At 39.9% G+C, this 21518-nt stretch overlaps 1 protein-coding gene across 1 annotated transcript; it reads right to left on the bottom strand.

Moving 5' to 3' along the window:
- Positions 1-10143: 10143 nt before the first annotated feature.
- Positions 10144-20136, bottom strand: LOC307253933 (uncharacterized protein; the record flags this gene model as incomplete). The annotated part of the gene is made up of 3 exons (XM_080032156.1): positions 20026-20136; positions 18173-19477; positions 10144-11452 (listed from the first exon to the last, which is right to left on the bottom strand). Exons 1-3 carry the CDS (start codon positions 20031-20033, stop codon positions 10144-10146), a joined length of 2622 nt encoding a protein of 873 aa, XP_079888282.1. The 5' UTR covers positions 20034-20136.
- Between the last annotated feature and the right edge of the window lie 1382 nt (positions 20137-21518).

The raw sequence follows: 21518 nt of genomic DNA, 5'->3' as shown, positions 1-21518 counted from the left end.
GGCGTCCACGAACAGACAGCTTCTGGACAATTCATTGAGCCCACGCGGCGGCCCAGGACTCGACTTTCTCCCCAGCAGCTGGCATTAAGGTGAGCATTTTGGCTCTGCGGGGTTAGGACTCGGGCCCTGGTCTCTCTGCGTGTGCTTTCTGATGATGTCGGGCTGTAAATTACTGGGTGCGGGGTGTGCATCATGATGGTTTGGTTGGATGAACAAGGATGCTGTCTAATTATAATTATTTTTGTTTCGATTTAAACAATAAAAAAAAAAAAAAAAACAGAGGAATGCATATTTATATATGTTAAACATAGCTACATTTTAAGTTTGTGGTGCCATGAGTGTGAGAGGTAACTTTGTTCCCTTTTACATTTTTATTTGACGTGTAGGCTATGTTAACAGGTGAGATTGAGAAGTCTCCTTCTCATCGAACATTTTTTTCATTTGACGTCTTAGGTAACGGTTGGCCAACGAGGTTTTAGCTAAATTGTTCTCCATTTTCTTTGATTTATGTTGACGAGTAAGATAACGACCGGCTTACGGAGAATTAAGAGCTGTAGAGGATATATGTGTTGAAGTTGATGTTTGTGTGCGCAGTCTTGAGTTTCAGTATGGTGCTTAATTGTGTGTCTGTTTGTCTGTGTGCTTTAAGCATTGTTAGTTTGTTGCGAGCTCCAAGCTGTAGATGTTTCGTCTGTGTGCTTTAAGCACTGTTAGTTTGTTGCGTGCTTTGAGCAGTAGCTGTGTGTTCTATGTTTAAGCATTGTCTGGTTGTAATATAGACCTATATTGTGATAAGTTAATGGGATTTATAAATGTAATGACCTTTCAGAGACATAGGAAGGGTTTGCATGCTGGTGTGTTGTTTCACTTGCATGTGTGATAGCCTACACAGCGTTGCTTCCTGCCTACATGTACACATTGGCTGCTTTGACTATGAGAACGCTCATGTGTTTGAATTATGCTCGATGTGACATTTGTCATTTGTTTCCTGATAATATGGTTGTTAATTGTTCATGTTTCCTTGTTGTTCCGTATTTTGATTCGTTCATATTCTTGTGTTGACGCATGTTTTACGTTGTGTGCATGTCTACCTTGTTGACCTAAACAACTGTGTTAATCTCATGATGCGTGTGTCCCATGAATCGGCATCCTTTGGCCGACCTGGGAAGTGTGTGAGCAGCGTGCAATATTATTTTATGTTGGCATGAGTGTGTAGCCCTCTGTGATATGCCTATTTAGGATTTTGGGTTATTCTTTTGGCCTGCAACTAATTTGATTTGCTTCTGTTTTCTCCTTGCACGCTCTCATTGCGACCTGCAGTTGCATGTTGAATACAAGGTTTATGTTTAAATAATCTGTCCGTCTTTTGCTCTAAAAAGGGAAGTAGTTCCTTCCCAGAACTGTTTTGTCGCGGATTACTCTTTTTGAAGATGGATGGGTATTCTCCAAATTATGGCTGTGTTATCAGTTCTATTTTCGGGAGGAAATATAGGCTGATTTCTGATGGTGATTTCTGATGGCTGACTGTGGGTATTTTGATCAGGTGTCCACATGTCGGATTGTATGTTGGAATTGCTATGGGAGTAAGTAATGATAGACATATAAATAAATAAATCAATAAATAAGAAAAAAAAAAAAAAGTAGGGGGGAAGGATAGGCCATAGCTTGCCTAAACCTTTAGGACATAATACAAAAAGAAACTAGAAGAAGCTATCTATAGCTATATCCAGGAGACAATTTGAGAAAGCTGATGCTAAAAAGTGTTGAAAAAGAAATGCAAAAAGTTAATGATGATGAAGATGATTGACATTTGAAGTGATTTGGAAGTAGTATTCGCAGTACACTTGTTATAGCTTGTAGTAATAATTGAGAGATGAAGGCATACAACGTTGTATAGGTTCCGAAAGGTGACAGATGTATTTATGTTTTGAGATACAAATTAGGTATGAGGAGTTAAAGGTGTAATAGACAATAAAAAGAGTTAATGAAAATATTTGAAAACTTGTATGACAAAAGGTACAGTAGGATAGTACAATTTTCTATAAGGACTAAAATACAAACCCATTGTAGAATTGATGATAAACTGTTTCTATAGGATAAATAAAATATGGATAGAGATATTTGATGCATAAAAATAAAGTAAAAAACGTTAAAGTGGATGTCTTCAAGAAGTTAACCAGAGTGGTATCAGTGCTGTGGTTTGTCAAAAACCTGACTGGTAGATATTGAAATAGTTGTTCATTGCCAAGTAGTTAGTTAGCTGTGGATAAACAAACTTTTTTAATGATTTGCTTCAAAATGGAAGATTAGATACGTGCCTATAATTGATCATGAGTGATATATTTAGATTGTTCTCTTTAGGAGAGATTTGTTGACTGCCCATGTCAGGACCTTTGCAAATTCACTTGTGTTAGGGAAATATATGACAATTTTTAGAAAATCTGATGGTAGCTATGCAGGAGGAGAAATAACACTCAAAAGTTTCAGAGGCTTTGAAAGCTTACTTTTATGGTAAAATCTTATTGTAGAGAATTGATTAAAAACCTGATTATTTCAAATAGTCTAAATAGCTTAAAGGAAAAAGGAGCTGAACATTTTGATATTAAAAAGCTGCAGACGTGACAGGGTTACAAAGAGCCATAAACTTATAGAGAGAAAATAATGACTATGACTGTTCAGATATGAAATCATAATGACCAAAGTAATACTTATAATACACAGAACCATGTGGTCTAGGATAAACACTTGTTTTACATTTGAGTAGGTAGCAAGAAATGCATTGAGTATACAAGCAGCGTGTGGATTTGATGTGGCAATTTCATTTGGGGTTTTGGAAGTGCTAAACTCCTGATTGATCTAAGAGTAATTTGACAAAAGTAAATTTTTGAAAGAATGAGAAAAATCTGTTTTTCCAATAGAAGGACTGTATTGAAATCGACTGTGACAACCTGAACATAAATCTGATGCCTGCAGTTAAAACTTCTTTCTGTTTTTTCAAGCAGGAGGGGCGTGTTTACAATAGACTCCACAGAAGCGGAGGGTCCTCAGGCGAGCAGAGGGACAGTTTCCATGTTTAGTTCTAGATAGAAGGAACACTTAAAATGGTTTAGTCAATTAATGATCTGGAAAACAACAAATGTATTTAAATAAAGGTGAGTTTAGGAATTGGTTGATACACTCAGTAAATCATTTACACTACCACTCCCTGAAGTTGATAGGAGGAAATTTAATGAAGTTAGTTAATTATTTAATCTGTACAACATTATTGTCTCCTTATGAGACCTCAAAAGTAAGCCTGATAATTAATTGTGTTCTTTTCGCCGAGGTATGCATTGCAAGATTTTCTTTCTGCAGATTGCTCCAAAAACTGGATTCCACTTCACCACCCAAAGCTCATTCTCTCAACACACGTGCCCAACCCCCTCAGCCATGGGCCGCAGGGCCAGTCACAGGAAGGGGGGCCAACAGTGATGGATCCCACCTCTCACACCAAAGGCCAACTGAACTTTGTCCACACATACTCCAAGCACAAAGTCTGGGAAAAAGATGAGGAGATGATCAGAGCAGACAACAGCTGTTCCCAAAGCGCACTCTCTCCTCCTGCACCAACCCTCCTCCACACAAGCACTCCCCCACATGCCTGGACAAGACATCCCTTTGGAGGGTGTTTTATGACATCATGAGGCGTTAAGACACTTGGAAGTAAATCTGTGCCATGGAAAAATGGACACTGGAAGATGCACAGCTGTAGCCAAAATAACTCTGGCATAAAGACTGAATAAGTAGCTTCTGGGAGAGAGCGCAGTATGGTGATGAAGTGAACCCCAGTTGGATCAATCTGAGGTGAGCAATTTGCCACTGGATAAATTGAGGTTGCACAGATAAAGTCAACACACTTAAATCTAAAAATGCAATGTGCACTTAAATCTTATGGGACGATCTATGATTGTCAAGGCATGAATCAAGATTAAATGAGCGTTTCCGTTAGAGAGGAGTCACATAATGAGGGAAAGGAAGGTTTATATTTCACTTATGATTTTTCTCATGCTTTCAAAGACACCTCGGTTTCTTTAAAGTTTCATGTAATTTAAATTGTAGTTTTTGAAGAGATTGACAAGTACAGCCACATGCTGTTTCCACGCTTTTTCTAATTTGATTATAATGTTTGACTATCTGCCTCTGACTAAAGGGAAGCATGCTCTTTAGCGTAATGACATCATCTTCCAGTGCAAAATATGTGTTGGTAGTGTTTAGGAGTCTACTAATTGATAGGGTGCAAGGTAATACAAAACTAAAAATGATAATACAAAAACAAAGATATGGAGGATTAATATTAGAGCAATTAATGTTTGATGATTGCAGATAAACTACAGGTTGGGGAACCACAAGAGTTCTGAAGTATAACATGACCATGTTAACCCGGTACATAGGCTGAAACATGTAATAAATGACTGATTTGAAACTAAATATTCATAATATTAAGATAAATGTAATAGCAATTTGCAAATATGAGCTTAACATTGTATCACTATGGTGCTAATACAGTAAAACAAAACAACAGAGTCACAGAGTAAAGTCGATTCAGAAACCGGCAGGGAGACCGCCCGGGATGGGACTGTAATTTATGCCTCTTCAGGAGAGGGGGGTTTGCTTGGACTGGCCTCAGGGATAACTGGAAAACAGAGAAACAGTTGGTCTTCTGTTTATATTGTAGTGAGGAACTAGATATCTTCAAAGAGACAGGTAAACCCAGTTGGGTTGACCCCATTAAACATTCCACCTACACTACAGTTATGTTTTAGGAGTCTCTTGACTTCATTTTCCTTTATTTATTCTCGAAAGATCAATTGAGGGTTACCCTCTTTTACAATGACGTCGAGACAATTACAGATACACAATATACAATGAGAATACACAACAAGCTTACATAGAGACAACAACAATTAAAACATTCAGATCGATTGAATAAAACAGAACAATAGCCTAAATAAAACAGTTGCAATTGGAGTGGGGCTGATTCAAAATAATAACTTTAAATTGGTTAACAGTTATGAGTGTATTTATTTTAATTTGATGTTGTAGGCTGTTCCAGGAGTCAGGGGCACTGTGGCTAAAAGCAGTTTTACCAAGGTCAGACCGGGCGTATGGAACATATAACATGAGCATTTCAGTTGAGCGGGTATGATAAAGCCCATCTGAAATATGCAGCATTGTTGTCAAATAGAGTGGTAGCTTTCCAGTCAAGGCTTTATATATGAAAATATGCCAATGTGCATCACGTCTCTCTTTAAGAGAAGACCACCCAACCTTTTCATATAGAAGACAATGGTGAGTGTCACTTATTGACACATTGACTAGAGCAAGATTACAAGAGGTTAATTGTAGAAATACAGCACTACAAATAATGCTGCCCTCACAATAACATATCGTACATGTCATCATTAACCCATTCAATTATGTAGTCCTTTGAGCACTTGTTGAGTAACTAATACAGGGAAATATCAATTTTATAGCGGATTACATCATTATGTTGATAGGATACAGGATATATTTAGAGGATTTCTGAGAGCATCTCAGTTAGTCCGGCAACTTTTTGTTTGATCATAACCATTTCTACTCTAAACCTACCTAATTCGGATATTTGATTTGCTGCCTTGTGGAATGGAATACTGACAATTGACAAATTTGGATGTGCTTTTTATTTGTGTACCTTCTGGATCAATTTTATCTTTTATCTTATCTTTTTTACACAATTGTACTATGAACTGCGTAATGAAACATTAGGTGAGGTTGCATTTGTATCTATTCAGTAAACAGTTGTAGTGCAGTGTCAGTTACTTTTCGGAAGATTATCTTGCACTTGCCTTTTCAGAAATTGACAAAATTTCCATGAAATAACACTGGTGTAGAGGTTTCAAACCTCATGTATCAAATATGATACTTGGACTTGCGAGGGTATTTTTAATAGGACGAGCCAAAGTGAGTATTGTAGAACTCACTACCACTATTAAGCAGGCAGCTGTCACAGTGCAACATCTTTCAGTAAGATGTGCTAAGGTTAAACACATGTAGGTACGGTCATTTTGACAAGGCGTTTCAGTTTTAACTAGAGTAGAAGTAATGTGCACAAGGTTGCTTTGGTTTCTTTACCAATGTGAAATACAAATGGATCTGGATATCTTTTTCATGGTTATCAAGTCAGTAATGTCATATGTTTCTGTAATTTCTTCAAGTGACAGGAGGTTTGTAAGTTTGGTGAACACGGATGGAGACTTGGTGTTCCCCTTGAGAAAATTGTGAGGAGTTGATTTTACGTTAGGCTGTTGAATGTGGTGAGCTCGAAGAAACCCCCGGGTCTACATTGGCTGGTGAGTAATTCAGGCCTGCGGGGTACATGTTGCATGTTTGTTTGTTTGATTGTTTGTTTGTCATTTGTCATATGTCAAGTTGCATGTTTTGCATGTTTGTGGACCGGTCCTTTATAATCTTATGGCCTTGATCAATGTCTGTGTAACTTTATTTGTTGTTAACAAGGTTTGAGAATTGCAGCTTTCCATCTTGGATCCGGGAACACGGCGTTGGATCCCTTTAACAAATGTTGTTTGCAATTTTTAACTATGTTTGTGGAAGAATACTTTCATTTCTCGTAGGATATGTACAGTCAGGTGTGTGAAACCAGAGAGGTCTCTCTGTCCCACTGAGCAAAACAGAGGCTGCAGGGGGGAGGAGCAAATTGTCAGACTGGGACTCAATGGAAGCAAGCTGCTAGTACACACTAAGAAATATCACCTGGTGGCCACTTCCAGAACGGCTGGCTACAACATCATATAATCAACTCTGCCTGCTCAACATCATCGGCTGTCAACAGCAGCACCACAGCATCTTGTGCAGTTTAGCTGCGACACCAACTGCATCCCCTAGAGGAAGGACTTCAGCTTGTGGACGGCTTGACAATGCCGTGTACGTATTGTTATTATTGAATAATCAGATTTGTTTGATCTTGGATGTATGTTTGTTGTCTGAAGTTTGTATTACCGAGAGTGACAATTGGTTGCAACAACAGCTGTTATTTTCTACACCTATGAATAGCAGCAGCGTTGCCAGGAGCAGATTTGTTCAAACTTTGAATGGGATTCAGTTTTAACAAAGGGGGGAGGGGATTAGACAAATAAATAAATACATAAATAAATACATACCTTTATCAAATTTTAAAAATGTAATTGAAATCTGGTCTGGAATTTTTGAAATTAAAGTAAATAGTGTTAAATTGCTTGAATGGGAGGTAAATTAAAGAGCAGTCAGTGCACTGCTTCTGATTCCGGAATCAAACTTTGAACATATTTGACTTTAACACTTAAGAGACTTTATTGGCAAAGGTACTGGTGGTTGTTTTTCTCTCTTTTCAGTGTGATGGGGAGGATTATATGCCTGTCCAGGGAACCAAAAATGGACAAGTGAATGGACTGAGAGACTCAAACATGGACTAAGGTTATGATGGTTGGACCCTGGGCAGAGCTTGGACTGAGAGAGATCACACTGGTTCAGGGTATAAAGGACACTAAGAACCCCCGCACCGGAAGGCAACGCTGCTTAAGAAGGAGTTTGGTTATCATACAGAATGAAATACACATCTATGTTCTTATGTACATTGGTATATGTTACAATGTTGAAGTTATATTGTCTTGTTGTAACCTGTGATATGGCGGTTATGACTGTAATGTAATCTTTAAAGTTTTATGCAAATATACTCATCAATAATCTTATAATAATAGGTTAATCTGGTTTACTCTCTAATACATGTATTTTTTTGATAATATTCTAAAATAGGTTTAGACTCTAATGGCCGATTGGCACATGGTCATTTAATCTTAGGTTAATGGATAATGATAATTGTTCAAATTAAAAGGAGCTTCCCCACCTTAATTGACTTAACAGGTGCGGACTCTTCACGTTGGACAAGAAAGGTCTCCTAAAATCCTTTTTACGGCTTGTCTAGACGGGACGGTTTTGGCTTAGGAGATCAGCTTATTTGCAGGACTATGGCCACTCCATTGAACTTTCCTGAATTTGGAAAGAGCGTGCCTTTTAGTCTTGCAAGTAGGCTAAGAGTAGCCGAATTTGATCTTTACCAAAGAATTAAGCATTTAGCTTTCTAGTCTAATTTAAATCTAAAGTAATGTGATATGGAGTAAATAGGACATAGATAATACATTTAAACCCCAAAGTCAAAGTTCAAATTAGGACTCTGAAGATCTTAGAGGACTCTGAAGATCTTAGAAGTTTAATTTTTTTGTGGAGGTCTCTTCTGAACAGCAACTTGTGAACTGCAGTTATGTCTAACGGATGCCAATCATTGAAATGTGTTTTTGTATCTTTTTGCGAGACATTAATTTGTCTCGGAGTGGGGAATGTAGTGTATTAACTTCTTAAAGCACATTTCTGTAGACTGGCTGAAAGGCCTAACAGTTTACCAACCCCCATTTCATAGGAATGTGTAAGTTGGCGATGAGTCCTGAGCTTCTGTAAATCACCTTATTTCTGTTTAAGTTAAACCAGACACTTGCATGACTGTTTTATAGGTTTGAGTTAACATTGGCCGGATTCGGGCCTTTCCCAGCCATTAGGAAAGAGGTGATAATATACGGCCACTGTCCAAAACTGTTGGTGTTACTGGTCAAGCCCAGACTTCAGGCCGCCAGGCCGGACAGTGTCTCTGTCAATCTATTCCACAGATGTTTCGGAGGGATGATTGCACAATAGTTAAAACCCACCAATTAGACAAAGAGTGTCGTCTTTGACGACCAATCAGTTTACGTGAACCCTGGGATAAGAGAGCCTGCAGAGCAGCATTCAGGGGGCTTTAACGTTTGACCAGGATCAGTCTTGCATCTTTCTCTGTTTCAATTTGGCTAAACTACTTTGATTTTCCTTTTGGCTTCGTTTACTGCAGTATCTGATTTGTTGTTTTGAATAAAAGAATTGTTCCTGAAAGCCTCCTCAAATCTGCGTCAGCTGTCAACTTCTTTCATCCAGCCTTGCCATCAGAAGTAAGACAGATAAACTACAACGTCCTATTGGTTTAAAGCTGCAGTTGAGAGTTTCAGCCGTTGGGATCCCAACGGCTGTTTTCCCAACGCTCTACCTGCTGTAGCTCCTCCCTCCGAACGACAGCTATGCACGTTCATGTTGCTTGTCGCTGTTTTGAAAAAAAATTCGCCAGGGGGGCTGAAAAGTCACTAAATATAGCAACAAAATCGCTATGAGTACACTGAGCACAGGACGAGGGATATAGGGCCAGCGGACGTCCTGCTGCTAGCGGCAGGCAGCCTAGGGGCAGAGGAAGGGGACGAGGTCGCGGTCGGAGAGGTCTTGACGTGATAGGGCAAGAAGACATGGCCGGTGTACTTTTTTTCGAGCTCTCTCCGTCTCCCTTTTAGCAGTTAACTTTTCAACATTCGTCTTTCCTCGTTTTTTTGCTGTCTTAGCGGTGTTAGTTGTTGGTATCCGGGGAATGGTAAATTGAGGGTTCGTTTGTGAAGACATTGCTACTCGCTGTCCGCCGTAGTAGCCTTGTACCAAACAGTAGGCTAGTGTCAGACTGCTAGGGTCGTGAACGCTCACGCAACTGACGCATCAACGTCGTTGCCAAGGTCCCACAGCCAATAAGAACGGAGAATCTGACCTCGCTCTGATTGGTCAAAATTAACATGAGCGGTGGCAATTTTGGGGGGCAGCACACAGAGGCAGGGGGGAGCAAAGTGATAAAAAAATATTTTCAGACCACTTCACCTACATATAGCTGAATGGCTATTATGACAGTTTTGCCAAATATTACAGTGAAAAAACTATCAACTGCAGCTTTAAGGAGCAAATTCATGTTATCCCAACATTTTTAATGGAGGCTTCGAGGCAATATACATTTTGTTCAATAGAATCTGCGTTGAATTGGCCAAACTTTACTGCCTGCTGTGCTCCGATCAGTGCGTCTGCACGCTAAGTTTCTCCCAGCTTTTTAACCTTATTTATTGAAGTGATCTTTTCCACAAGTCTTTCTTTCCTGCAAGATTTCAAATTAATCAGCAATTATTTATAGGTGATATCTACATTTCTTTCTGGATTTAGATCCAGTGCTGGTAAAGAACACTACAGCTGTGGCAGGCTTTCCAGAAACTCCTCTATTTCTCTACACCTTGGGTTCCGGTTCCTCTCTTTAATCTTCTCCAGAGCACAGATGCTTATGCTACGAAAAGCTGTTTGCTGCGGTATCTCTGCCGCCTTCATGTGATATTCTATTGACCTGTCTATATCCTGTCGAGTGATGTATAAATAATGTGCATACTTGCTGAAAAGCATCTGTGTATCTGCGCGTTCCAGAACCATTCCCAGCAGTTCCTGGTACATCTGCTCAGCTTTTGCTGTGCCCTGATCTTTCTTTGCGTAGATATTTGCGAGATCTATTTTCTTCACAAGGGAAGAATCAGGGTAAAGAGAGATCACCTCCTCATGGAGACGGATTGCTCTTTCTATGGTGGTTTGCGTTGCACGACTGGCCTTGAAAGTAACGATCCATTTGTAGAGAAGTGCTGCACATCTCTTCAGATAACGCTCATCTGGATGTTTTACCACAGCCTCCTCTGCCAAAGCAACGGCCTCATCAACAGATACATACTCTCTATAAACCCATATTAATGCATTCATACCACTGTAGCTGCTGACAGGATTTCTCAAAATCTTTCTGCCTAACTCACGTACTTCATCTTCATCAGGTCTCTCTCCTTTCTTTGCACGTTGCTCAAGGTAGTGAACAGTGAGGTACAAGTTCTCTGGATCCTGTTCTTTGGCGATCTTCATTTTCTCCAGGATTTCATCCTCGAGCTCTCCGAGTCTGCGGTTTAAATCTTTTATTAACAATAAGACATAGCTGGAGTTCCACTCCACCATCTCCGGCTGCATCCCGATGGCTTTCTCAAAGTAATCTACAGCCAGCAGCTGTTTGTCTAAGCTGAACTTCATCAGGGTCCAGGCTTTCTCAGCGTAGGTCTCTGCATGGAGCTTGTGCTGGGGTGGAGATGGGTATTTCTGCATCAGGGCGTCGACCTTTGACAGGTAATCCTGACTCTTTCCTTGGTCTCCCAGGAGATGGTGCAGCCAGGCCAGGTTCCCATAGTTCACCACTAACCACGGACCTTCATCTGCTTCTCTGATGTTGCAGAAAGCCTCTGCAGCCTTGGTGAAGAAGCTCTGGGCGTCTTTGCTGAAGCCCAGCTTGTACTGGATGTACCCCCTCAGGTTGTAGATGTGACCCAGCCAGCGGTTTCCCTCCTCTGTCCCGATGTCCACCAGCTTGTCCCTGACACGGAAGAGTTTGGACGGTCCTTCGTCCAGATCCCAGGTGAAGTGGCACTGCAGGGCCTCCAGTTTGGACTCCAGTGTTGATTGACTCTGAGCAGCACTGATGGAGAATGAAAACGTGTAAATATTTAAACACATGTTCAGTAGTTCAGTACATTATGATCTGGACTGTGTTTGAATGAGCATTGTTTTTTTATTGTGGAAGAACAGAGGGAGAGAGAAATGGATCAGACCAGTGAATTTAAGTAAATGTTAACCCCAGGGCCAACTGAAAGCCCAGGGCCAAGGCCAGGTTACCGGCTACCAACCCAACCCTAAGCATTAACCAGTGGCGTTTTCTCCCGGAAGCCAAGGGAAGCCAGGCTTCCCTGTTTTTTAGGCTGTAGTTGTCATCCAATAAAAACATTTATATTAACAGTTTCGGTAATGCTTTGGTGCTGTGTTGCTGTCATTTCTTCCCCATTTTTCTCCTCTCATTGTGCATTTCACAATGCGCGAAACAGCGCCCCTATACAGTTAGATTCTGAAGACGCGGCGAAACACGACACTGCACACTGTGTGTCCGCGAGGAAGCCAGCCCGAGCTGGCATCCCTTTGTGAAAAAAAGAAAAAGAATTGACCAATCAGGTGAGGCTATTGTCTTGCCACTGCCCTCCTGTGATTGGTCAGGAGGGTGTCATGAGGGTGCCAAGGGAAGCCACTCGGCCCTTGGCTTCACACCAATCAAATCAAAGCATCATTATCAACGTCACTGAAATTTAACAACAATAACAATAGCGGGAGATTAGCATGTTTGCATTGTTATCATATTAGCAAGAACAGTTATGGAGGGTGGAGATTTTGAGTATTTAGTAAAACATTATTTTACCAAACTGCCAATAGACCCCTTATCTGTTTATCAACACGGCGGATGCGCGCGCTGCATAGCTGCAGAAAGAAAAATTGTTTGGCTGGTTTTCATGGTTACCCGTTTGGTTATATTGCAGTTGCGGTGTTTCTTTATAGGTCCATGGTGCTAAATAGCGATGTTGTCAGCTTACTAAAAACAGTTTATCAGCGAGTGATAACATTGGTTATGCGGAAACATTAACACTATTGAACGAGATACGTCTTAATGACCCATACGCGTTGCCGGCAGTTGAGTAGATAAATGATGAGAAGAAATGGCCCCGACGACTTCAGTGGCCGGACTGCTGTTGGAGAGTGACAGTAAAGACCGGCAGACAGATAGACAGAGAGAGGCAGAGATGCCTTTATTTCATAATTTAGCTTTTTGATTTAAAAGTGATCATAACTAGCCGTGACCATCTGTTTTTAGACTGACTCCTGCTTTCGGGGCCGTTGGGCTCACGAGCCGACCAGCTTATCAGACCAGCTGAGACGGAGATGAAAAGGAAAGTGAAACTTATGGTGGAGTAGTTAAATAGTTAAATGAATAAATATTATAACCAAACACAATAATGTGTTGTGTTATCTGCTTTAGTAGCCTACAGTAGGCTAGCACATGTCGACCCCACTCGGTTTTCGTTTATTGATTTTTCCTAAATGGTATGATTTAGCCTACTTACCGGCTACACGTGCAAACCCCTACTGCCTAGTCAAACCATAGAGTCAAACACAAGGGAAGAGGACGGAGATGTATAACGTCTGGGTCATTATAAATAAGCCTCCATTGCTTTCCATTGCTATAGCCTCGTCTCCGGTCACTGTCCTTATTGTAAACATTTCACAACTCATTTATGTAATTATACAGCGGTGCATTTGGGCATTTACTAGCTTTATCACCATTCAAACTAAAAATAAACGGTTTGTGCATCCAACAGCGCAACAAGACATGATTGTGGCTCGTGTCGCTCTTGTCTCTTTCTGCGGCTGACATGCGCAGTTGAGCGGGGAGTGACGCTGTGTGACGTAGACTGATAAGGGGTCTATTGAGGAGCCATTAAAAATCAAATCTGACGGCAGGCCAATGCGTGTGGAGAGAAAGAAAGTTTATCGCACTTTCAGGGAGGAGAACTATGTCCGCACAGAGTGGCTAGCTGGTAGCGGCAATCTTCAGCTATAATGGCCTTCCTCTACAAATAGTGAGTAAAATACACACCTTCTACCGGCGCGGGTTAACTGTTCCCTTAACTGTCCGTGTAGCTATGTGTGTTATGTTTTGTGTTATTTTATTGCTGAATGTGCCTTGATTGCCTGGATTAAGTTGCATTGGTATCCACTGAAGTTGTTCTGGGTTGTCTTAAGTAATGTTGTATAATGAACCTTTGGCCTAGTTCTTAAACGAAAAGGATGTATAGAAAGTATGTGTGTATGTCAAGCACATACAACTGATTGTGTGAGTCGTGTCTCACGTGAAAGCGAAACTTAAAATAGCCTAAAACGTCCCCAAATTATATTGTGAATGAATTCGAATCTGTATTGGGCATTAGGCGGCTAGTTGTGCATTCCGGTCGGGGTGGGGGGTGCATTTATAATAAAAGGTATAATTTAATAAAACGATTAGGAGGTGAGAGAGAGAGAGAGAGAGAGAGAGAACGAGCGAGCGGTGTCGGACAGATTACAGGCGTGTGTAAATCCTGGTAAAGTGAGCAGGCACTATAATAGCTCTTGTAGTTACATTAAATACAAGCTGCGACGTAGCCTACCCTTTTCTGTCCCCCACCTTCCAATAAACATGTAGATTAAATGTGTTGTCTCACTTGGCTTCCCCAAAAAAAAAACCCCACGCCACGCCACTGGCATTAACTAACCATTTTATGCTTTAGTTAATGCTTAAAGGTGAAGTAAGCGGTTTATTTATGTTAATATAAGTGTTAAATCGCTCTTTATTCATACAGTAATCACTTACATAATGTTTATTTATGTTAATATAAGTGTTAAATCACTCTTTATTCATACAGTGATCACTTACATAATGTTTATTTATGTTAATATAAGTGTTAAATCGCTCTTTATTCATACAGTAATCACTTACATAATGTGCGCGTTTCATAAAGCCGATCTCTCAGTCAACTGCTCTGCATGTAATCGGCAAATAAACTTTTCGTCGGATCCCGAAATTGATATCCAATCACAAGAGAGAACGCTACAAACCGACACTCGTCTCACTCATGGTCTCACTGCCGGTGCATGCCAGAGGACAGATGGGTGAATGTTTATGCGCCTACAATGGCGGAGCAGGTAAAAATCCTTCCCAATGTCTGTTTTGATGGTTTTTATCATGTTTTATCACACTTATGGATCTGAGATGATGCTAGATAACTCGCTGTTTGAAGACCGCAGTGCATTAATGTGGTGACGTAGGGACGAGCAAGGGGACTGCTAACTGCAGTAACTGACAGGAAGTTAGCTAAAAGAACCATTCCGCTTACAGCACCTTTAATTAAGCATTAGTTAGCTATGCATAGATAATGTTTTACCAATAATTAACTAACTGTAAATAACTAAGCATTAACAGTTAGTAAATGCTTAATCATTAATTACGCATTACCTAACTGTTTATAACATTACCTAACTGTTTATAGCATTTACTAACTGTTCATTAATGTACCCTTATCGTAAAGTGTTACCATAAGTCATAATATAAACAATGATACAACAACTCCTCTCTGAACCCATATAGATATGACATGCAGACACAGCGGCTCACCTCATAATCAGGCAGTTTCCTCGGTAGTTATCTCCGTTATCAGCTACGTCCAGTCGATGCTTTCCGGTTAGAGATGTGGTCATGGTTTTATATGGGCTTGAGGCTGTGTTTGTGTGTGTGTGTGTGTGTGTGTGTGTGTGTGTGTGTGTGTGTGTGTGTGTGTGTGTGTGTGTGTGTGTGTGTATTGGTAAGGCCCAATCTGAGTGGTTTTCTATAAGAAAAGGCTTTGGAAAGGAGAGGCGAACTACCGCAAACAGTTCGCTGCAAATCGGCCGAGTCCAGGAAGTGAAAAAAGCAAAAATGTGAACGCCGTCCGATAAAAGGACTTTCAGATAGACTTGTTCTCGGTAATAGAAACCTTCACATATCTGAAACTTAGAAATACATGCAAACACATATGCAAAAACATATGCAAAAAACGTATGCAAAAAGGTTTGCATCCTTCAAAACACACCTCAAACAGTGGATAAAAGAAAACCAACCATGCGTTCCGAAACTCATACTCTTTCTTTTTTTTATTCTACATACTACATCCGACGATAAAAATAATCTAGTTAGGATGCAGTAGGCATACTATCGGGACGTACTTCTACTTATTTATTTCATCATAACATTGCGCCTTGATCTTGTCTCTTGCTTTTATATCTGTCGCATCCCTGTTTGTTTTCATACAGAGGCTCCGTTGATGTGACGTCACTTCAGGGGCCTGTTGCATAAAACTAAAGCCGGGAACACACCGCACTGGCCGCGCGGCGAGATTACATACAAAGTCAATGTACTAGCGCGTGGGCGCGCGTCCACCCAAGAATCGGCGGCGGGCGCTTGCGCGGCGCGTGGCCGCGCCTCTATATGCGGTGAACGCAGAAGATGAAAATGTTCATCTTTTTCTGCGGCGCCACTAAGCGCTGCGCCGCCTCAGCCAATCAGCGTTGAGATTGCCCGGTGGTCTGCAAGACGAGGTGGGCGTGTGGAGTGAGGACATCGGGCTTCCAGAATCACCCAAATAGCATGCTGTTTTCAACACTAAAAATGCTCAGCCTAATGTAGTACACATCCGGGTATTTCTAACCATCCTAAATCTGGCCACAAGAATCGGGACATCCTAAATCTACCATACTAAATAGTAGATAGTAGGGGGATTGGAACACAGGGAAAGTCTGTGACCACCTTTAACCTTTAACCTCTATTATTGTCTTGTGTCACTTGTGCCTTTGTATTTTATTTGTAATTTGTCTATCTCTGTTACCTGGAACAACAGATGGAAACTAGCACTTCTGCTGTATCTGGCATTTTTTAAAGCTGTAATTGTTACAGCTGTTCATTAATATGCACTGTCCCTAACAAATAAATAAATATAAATAATGATAATAATATTTGAACCAACATTTATGCCACATTTTTATGGCTGTATATTTTCCCATTAATTTAGCAACTGTCCAGATTTAAAAAAAAATATTTTCTGAGTAACCCTTTGAGATAAAAAACGTGAGGCAAAATAACATAATATTAAGCTCCTATTATATTTCATGCATGGCCACAGTTCACTGCAGTTTGATATAAGTGCTATTGTTTATAAGTGATGTGTTTGTTACGCTGTTAAAATATTTCTAATATAAATGTATTATTTTTTTGAGCCATATAACTGTTAAAAAATAATCTAAGACAATTATTATTATTATTTCAAACTTATTAATAGAATTTATTAAAAAAACTTACATTCAACAACAGATTGATCATGAACAAAAAAAGTAAATGTTGATCTTCTTAATCATTTCAGATGCTATTTTACATTTAATGCAAGAAAGAGACTTGCCTTACAACTTAAACTTTGAATAGTTGACTATGCTCTGGATACTACATGCCAGTTTCCCCAGTACATTACCAAATATAATGTTGCCGTTATCATTAAATAGTTGTAGTTTGTTTGACGCACATCAGCTCAACATGAACAGTCCTGCAAATCCACAAAAACCACAAAAACAATACATTTACAGAAGATTTATTTGTGCACATAATGGATCTTTAATACTATTAGTATTGTTTAGAGACACAGCTTGACATACTTGCTGCGCAAAGTCAGTTACATGTGTTGATTATATTCAGGTGACATCAAATAACATGTTTACATGGACTTTATGAAAAATAAAACTGATCAAAATATAAACTGTAATTAAATTTGATGAAGAGAGGCCAAAGCCCATTGCCCTGAGCAGTTAGGGGTTTGATGCCTTGCTCAGGGAAGTGAACTTGCCACTCTTCAGCTACCACACCCCAAAGTGACTATTCCCAAAGTCCTCAAAGACTGAGACACCCTTTATTATTCACTACTCCAGAGTTTACACTAAAACTCATTTCATAGTCTAGTATCATAAACTTAAAAAAACGTATGCAGCGCTAAGTAAAAGTAATCAACCCAACAGGAATATATTAAATACGTAAATACAATGTTTACATGGAAACTATGGAAATGAATGAAAATACCCTAAGGCACATTCCCAAGCCAAAATCCCCACAGACTAAGGTGCTATTTATTTTCACTACCAAGTTTACACTAAAACTAATTTCAGTACTACCTTCTCATATTACTTAAAAGGTTTAAGGAAAGAAAATCAACACAACAGGAAATGAATAAACACAGTGGTTATAAGTTATGTAAAAGAACAACTGATCAAAATCTAAACTTTGGCAGAGGAGATTAAACTTAATGGTTTCACACAACGTTCACTCTAATGCCCACTGTCAAGACAAATTTGTGTCTTTTCAGTGTTTTAAATAGTTATCCGACTGTGGCTTATAGTATGTACTATGCTTCCACCACTGTGCTTGTCAAATGGTCAAACAGCACCATAAACCCCCACTAGAGGGCACTCTTGCATCTTTTATCTCCAAGGTCTCTCTGCATTATTTCAGCAATAGGTGACTGACATAGGGAGGATTCACTTGCAGGAATTAAAGCTACTCCAAGTATCTGTATCAAATAGGGCCAAACTATACTACCTCAATCAGTGCCTCTGCAGTTTCTCACTTCCTTTAACTATATTTAATGAAGTGATCTTTACCACAAGTCTTTCCTGCAAGTTTTTCAAATTAATTTGTACAGATATTTTTTGTAGGTGAGGCAACACTTACATTTCTGTCTGAATTGATAATCCGTGCTGTTAAAAACACTAGAGATTTTGTAGGTTTTTTAGACACTTCTCTATTTCTCCACACATTTGGTTACTGCCTCTGTCCCTAATTTTCTCCAGAACTCTGATGCTGTTGTCACGAAAGAAGGATTGATGTGGTATCTTTGCCGCCTTCATGTGATATTCTGGTGACTGGTAGTAATCCTCTAGAATGAAGAATAAATAATTTGCATAGTGGTTGTAGAGCATCTGTTCATCTGCTGGTTCCAGATCCACTCCCAGCAGTTCCTGGTACATCTGCTCAGCTCTAGCCTTGCCCCAATCTGTCTTTGCGTACATATTTGCGAGATCTATTTTCTTCAAAAGTGAAGAATCAGGGTAAAGAGAGATCACCTCCTCCTGGAGACTGATTGCTCTTTGTAATGTGTTTTCATCTGGATTACTGTCCCTGAAAATGATCCATTTGTAGAGAAGTGCTGCACATCTCTTCAGATAACGCTCATCTGGATGGTTTTCCAGGGCCACCTCTGCCAAGAATGTGGCCTCTTCTACAGGTACATACTTTCTATAAACCCAAATTAATGTGTTCAAACCACTGTAGCTACTGACAGGATTTCTCAAAACCTTTGTGCGTAACTCACGTACTTCATCTTTATCAAGTCTCTCTCCTTTCTTGGCACGTAGGTGAAGATACTGAACAGCGAGGTACAAGTTCTCTGGATCCTGTTCTTTGGCGATTCTCATTTTCTCCAGGATTTCATCCTCCAGCTTTGTGTGGTCATACTTGAAATCATTCCTTAACAATAAGACATAGCTGGAGTTCCACTCCACCATCTCCGGCTGCATCCCGATGGCTTTCTCAAAGTAATCTACAGCCAGCAGCTGTTTGTCTCTGCTGATCTTCATCAGGGTCCAGGCTTTCTCAGCGTAGGTCTCTGCATGGAGCTCGTGCTGGGGTGGAGATGGGTATTTCTGCATCAGGGCGTCGACCTTTGACAGGTAATCCTGACTCTTTCCTTGGTCTCCCAGGAGATGGTGCAGCCAGGCCAGGTTCCCATAGTTCACCACTAACCACGGACCTTCATCTGCTTCTCTGATGTTGCAGAAAGCCTCTGCAGCCTTGGTGAAGAAGCTCTGGGCGTCTTCGGTGAAGCCCAGCTTGTACTGGATGTACCCCCTCAGGTTGTAGATGTGACCCAGCCAGCGGTTTCCCTCCTCTGTCCCGATGTCCACCAGCTTGTCCCTGAGACGGAAGAGTTTGTTATCGCCTTCGTTCAGATCCCAGGTGAAGTGGCACTGCAGGGCCTCCAGTTTGGACTCCAGTGTTGGTTGACTCTGAGCAGCACTGAAGGAGAATGAAAAACAACAACAACGTCAGTAGATGTGGAAGCTACACAGTATCGAAGGGACAGCAAGTCAATAAAAAGGACATGATGGAAAGAAAAAGTGGGGTTTTGTTAGAAAAAAAACAAAGACTGAAAACAAAATGAGAAAAGTTATTTTTTTTAAAAAAGACGCCTTACTGAGGAAACACATGACAGGTTCTTATTGCTGATGTTTTTTTGTTTTTTGTTTTTGATAAGTTATTAAATCAAATATTATAGAGGGCAGTGTGTGACACGACTTTCAGAAAACAACTGATAAGTGGGGGTGCTCATGGTGTAGTGCTCGTTAGAGCAACCCTCATTCCCCTCTCTGCCCCATTTCATCTTTGTCTCCCAGAAACTAATGACAAAAACAATCTTTAGAAAGAAATTAGAAAAATGATAAGTAATTCTTTGAAAAAATAAGAAAGCACTACTTTTAAATTGCCAGTGGCTCAAAGGGAAGGGATGAGTATTCTACTTATTTAATTCTAAACATACTATATCAAGTTGAGAAGCATCAACTTACCTCATCATCGAGCTGTTTTCTTGAGCCAGTAGTTTTCTGAATATGAGTCCTGTTGATTTCTGCTCTTGATGCTCTGTTGGGATCACCGGCACAATATAAGTCCTGTTCCACTTCTGCTTCGCTTTAAATAAGGTGATGTGGTTGAGCAGGTTTTTGAGATATCCATAATGAAACTTAAAATATGTGATGAATCAAGATATAAATAGCACATGAACATTTCTGGGAAGGGCATAAGATTTTCACTTCGTTATAAATGTTTTTTGTAGGCGTACATTCATCATCACTAAATAAAACGGATGTGTGTGATAATCTGCCTTTAGTTCAGTCTTGCCTTGACAGGCACAAGCCTGTGGGCACAAGCTCATAACACTCCTCATGTTGTTATGCTTTGCTTACGACTTGATATCCCTGAGTCATTCCCGATCCCGCCACTCCCTTCTGCCCTTATAGAGTTCACAGGAACTGAAACTGAAAAAGACACGTTTCACCTGTTCACCTATGTGCACTGAATATATTCTTAAATAGTTGTATGAGTTTAGTGCTCATTCATGCTCACTTAACAGTTGAAAGTAAAGAAAAATTATATAGCTTTTAAAATCTTCTCTTAGGGACAACATCTCTTGTCAAGATACATTTTATATCTTTTCATTAGATGTTTTCGGCCCCTTGAATTGCGTATTAAAGTTAATGTATTTTTTCTTATTTTATCTTCAAAATGTTAGAGATTTTGACATGAAAACTTTCCAATACACCGAATGCCCTTTTTAGGTGACAAACCCTTCCTAATACGCTGCTGTACTTCATGGACATTCAGAGAGACGAGAAAATATAAGAAAGTTGAAGAAATGAACATAAAAATGTTCCTGGTGAGTTTTAATCAATGTGAACAGATTTGTGTGATAATCTGCCTTTAGTGCAGTCTTGCCTTGACTTCCATTTCCTAGGATTTTCTCTTTGTTATAAATGTTTTATTTTTCATCTTGACTTCCATTTCCTACAAAGGGAAACCAAAGTGGGCACATAACACTCATCATGTTGTTTTGCTTTTATTACCATTTAACCCTGTGAGTCATTCAAGATCCAGCCTCACCCTATTGCCCTGACAGAGTTCCACTGAAATTGAAACTGAAAAATAAGTTTTGGATATGTTGCCCTGAATGTATTTTTATACAGTGGAATGTGTTTAGTGTAAACTTCAATGTTGAAAGTAAAACATATATTTTTAAGTTTTCCACCCTGAATACAGTAGGGGAAAAAAACAATCTCATGTCAAGATAAATTGTATTAATTTTCCCTTTTAGTTTCAAATCCTCTATTGTGGAAACAGTTGTTGGGAGCAAGGAAGCTTTTGGGCCTTGGTTAGGTCGATATACTCTTGACACTGGTATTGGCAGATATCAGCAAACTCTAATGTCAACTGGGCATTTTGTCGAGAGGTTGAGGAATAACTTTGAGGAACTCATGGTTACTGGTCGGCCACCTTTCCTTTAGGC

This window comes from Ammodytes marinus, assembly GCF_949987685.1.
Source record: "Ammodytes marinus genome assembly, chromosome: 8".
Lineage (NCBI taxonomy): Eukaryota > Metazoa > Chordata > Actinopteri > Uranoscopiformes > Ammodytidae > Ammodytes > Ammodytes marinus.
The sequence above is the reverse complement of the archived record's forward strand: the minus strand, read 5'-3'. Positions and strand labels throughout refer to the sequence as shown.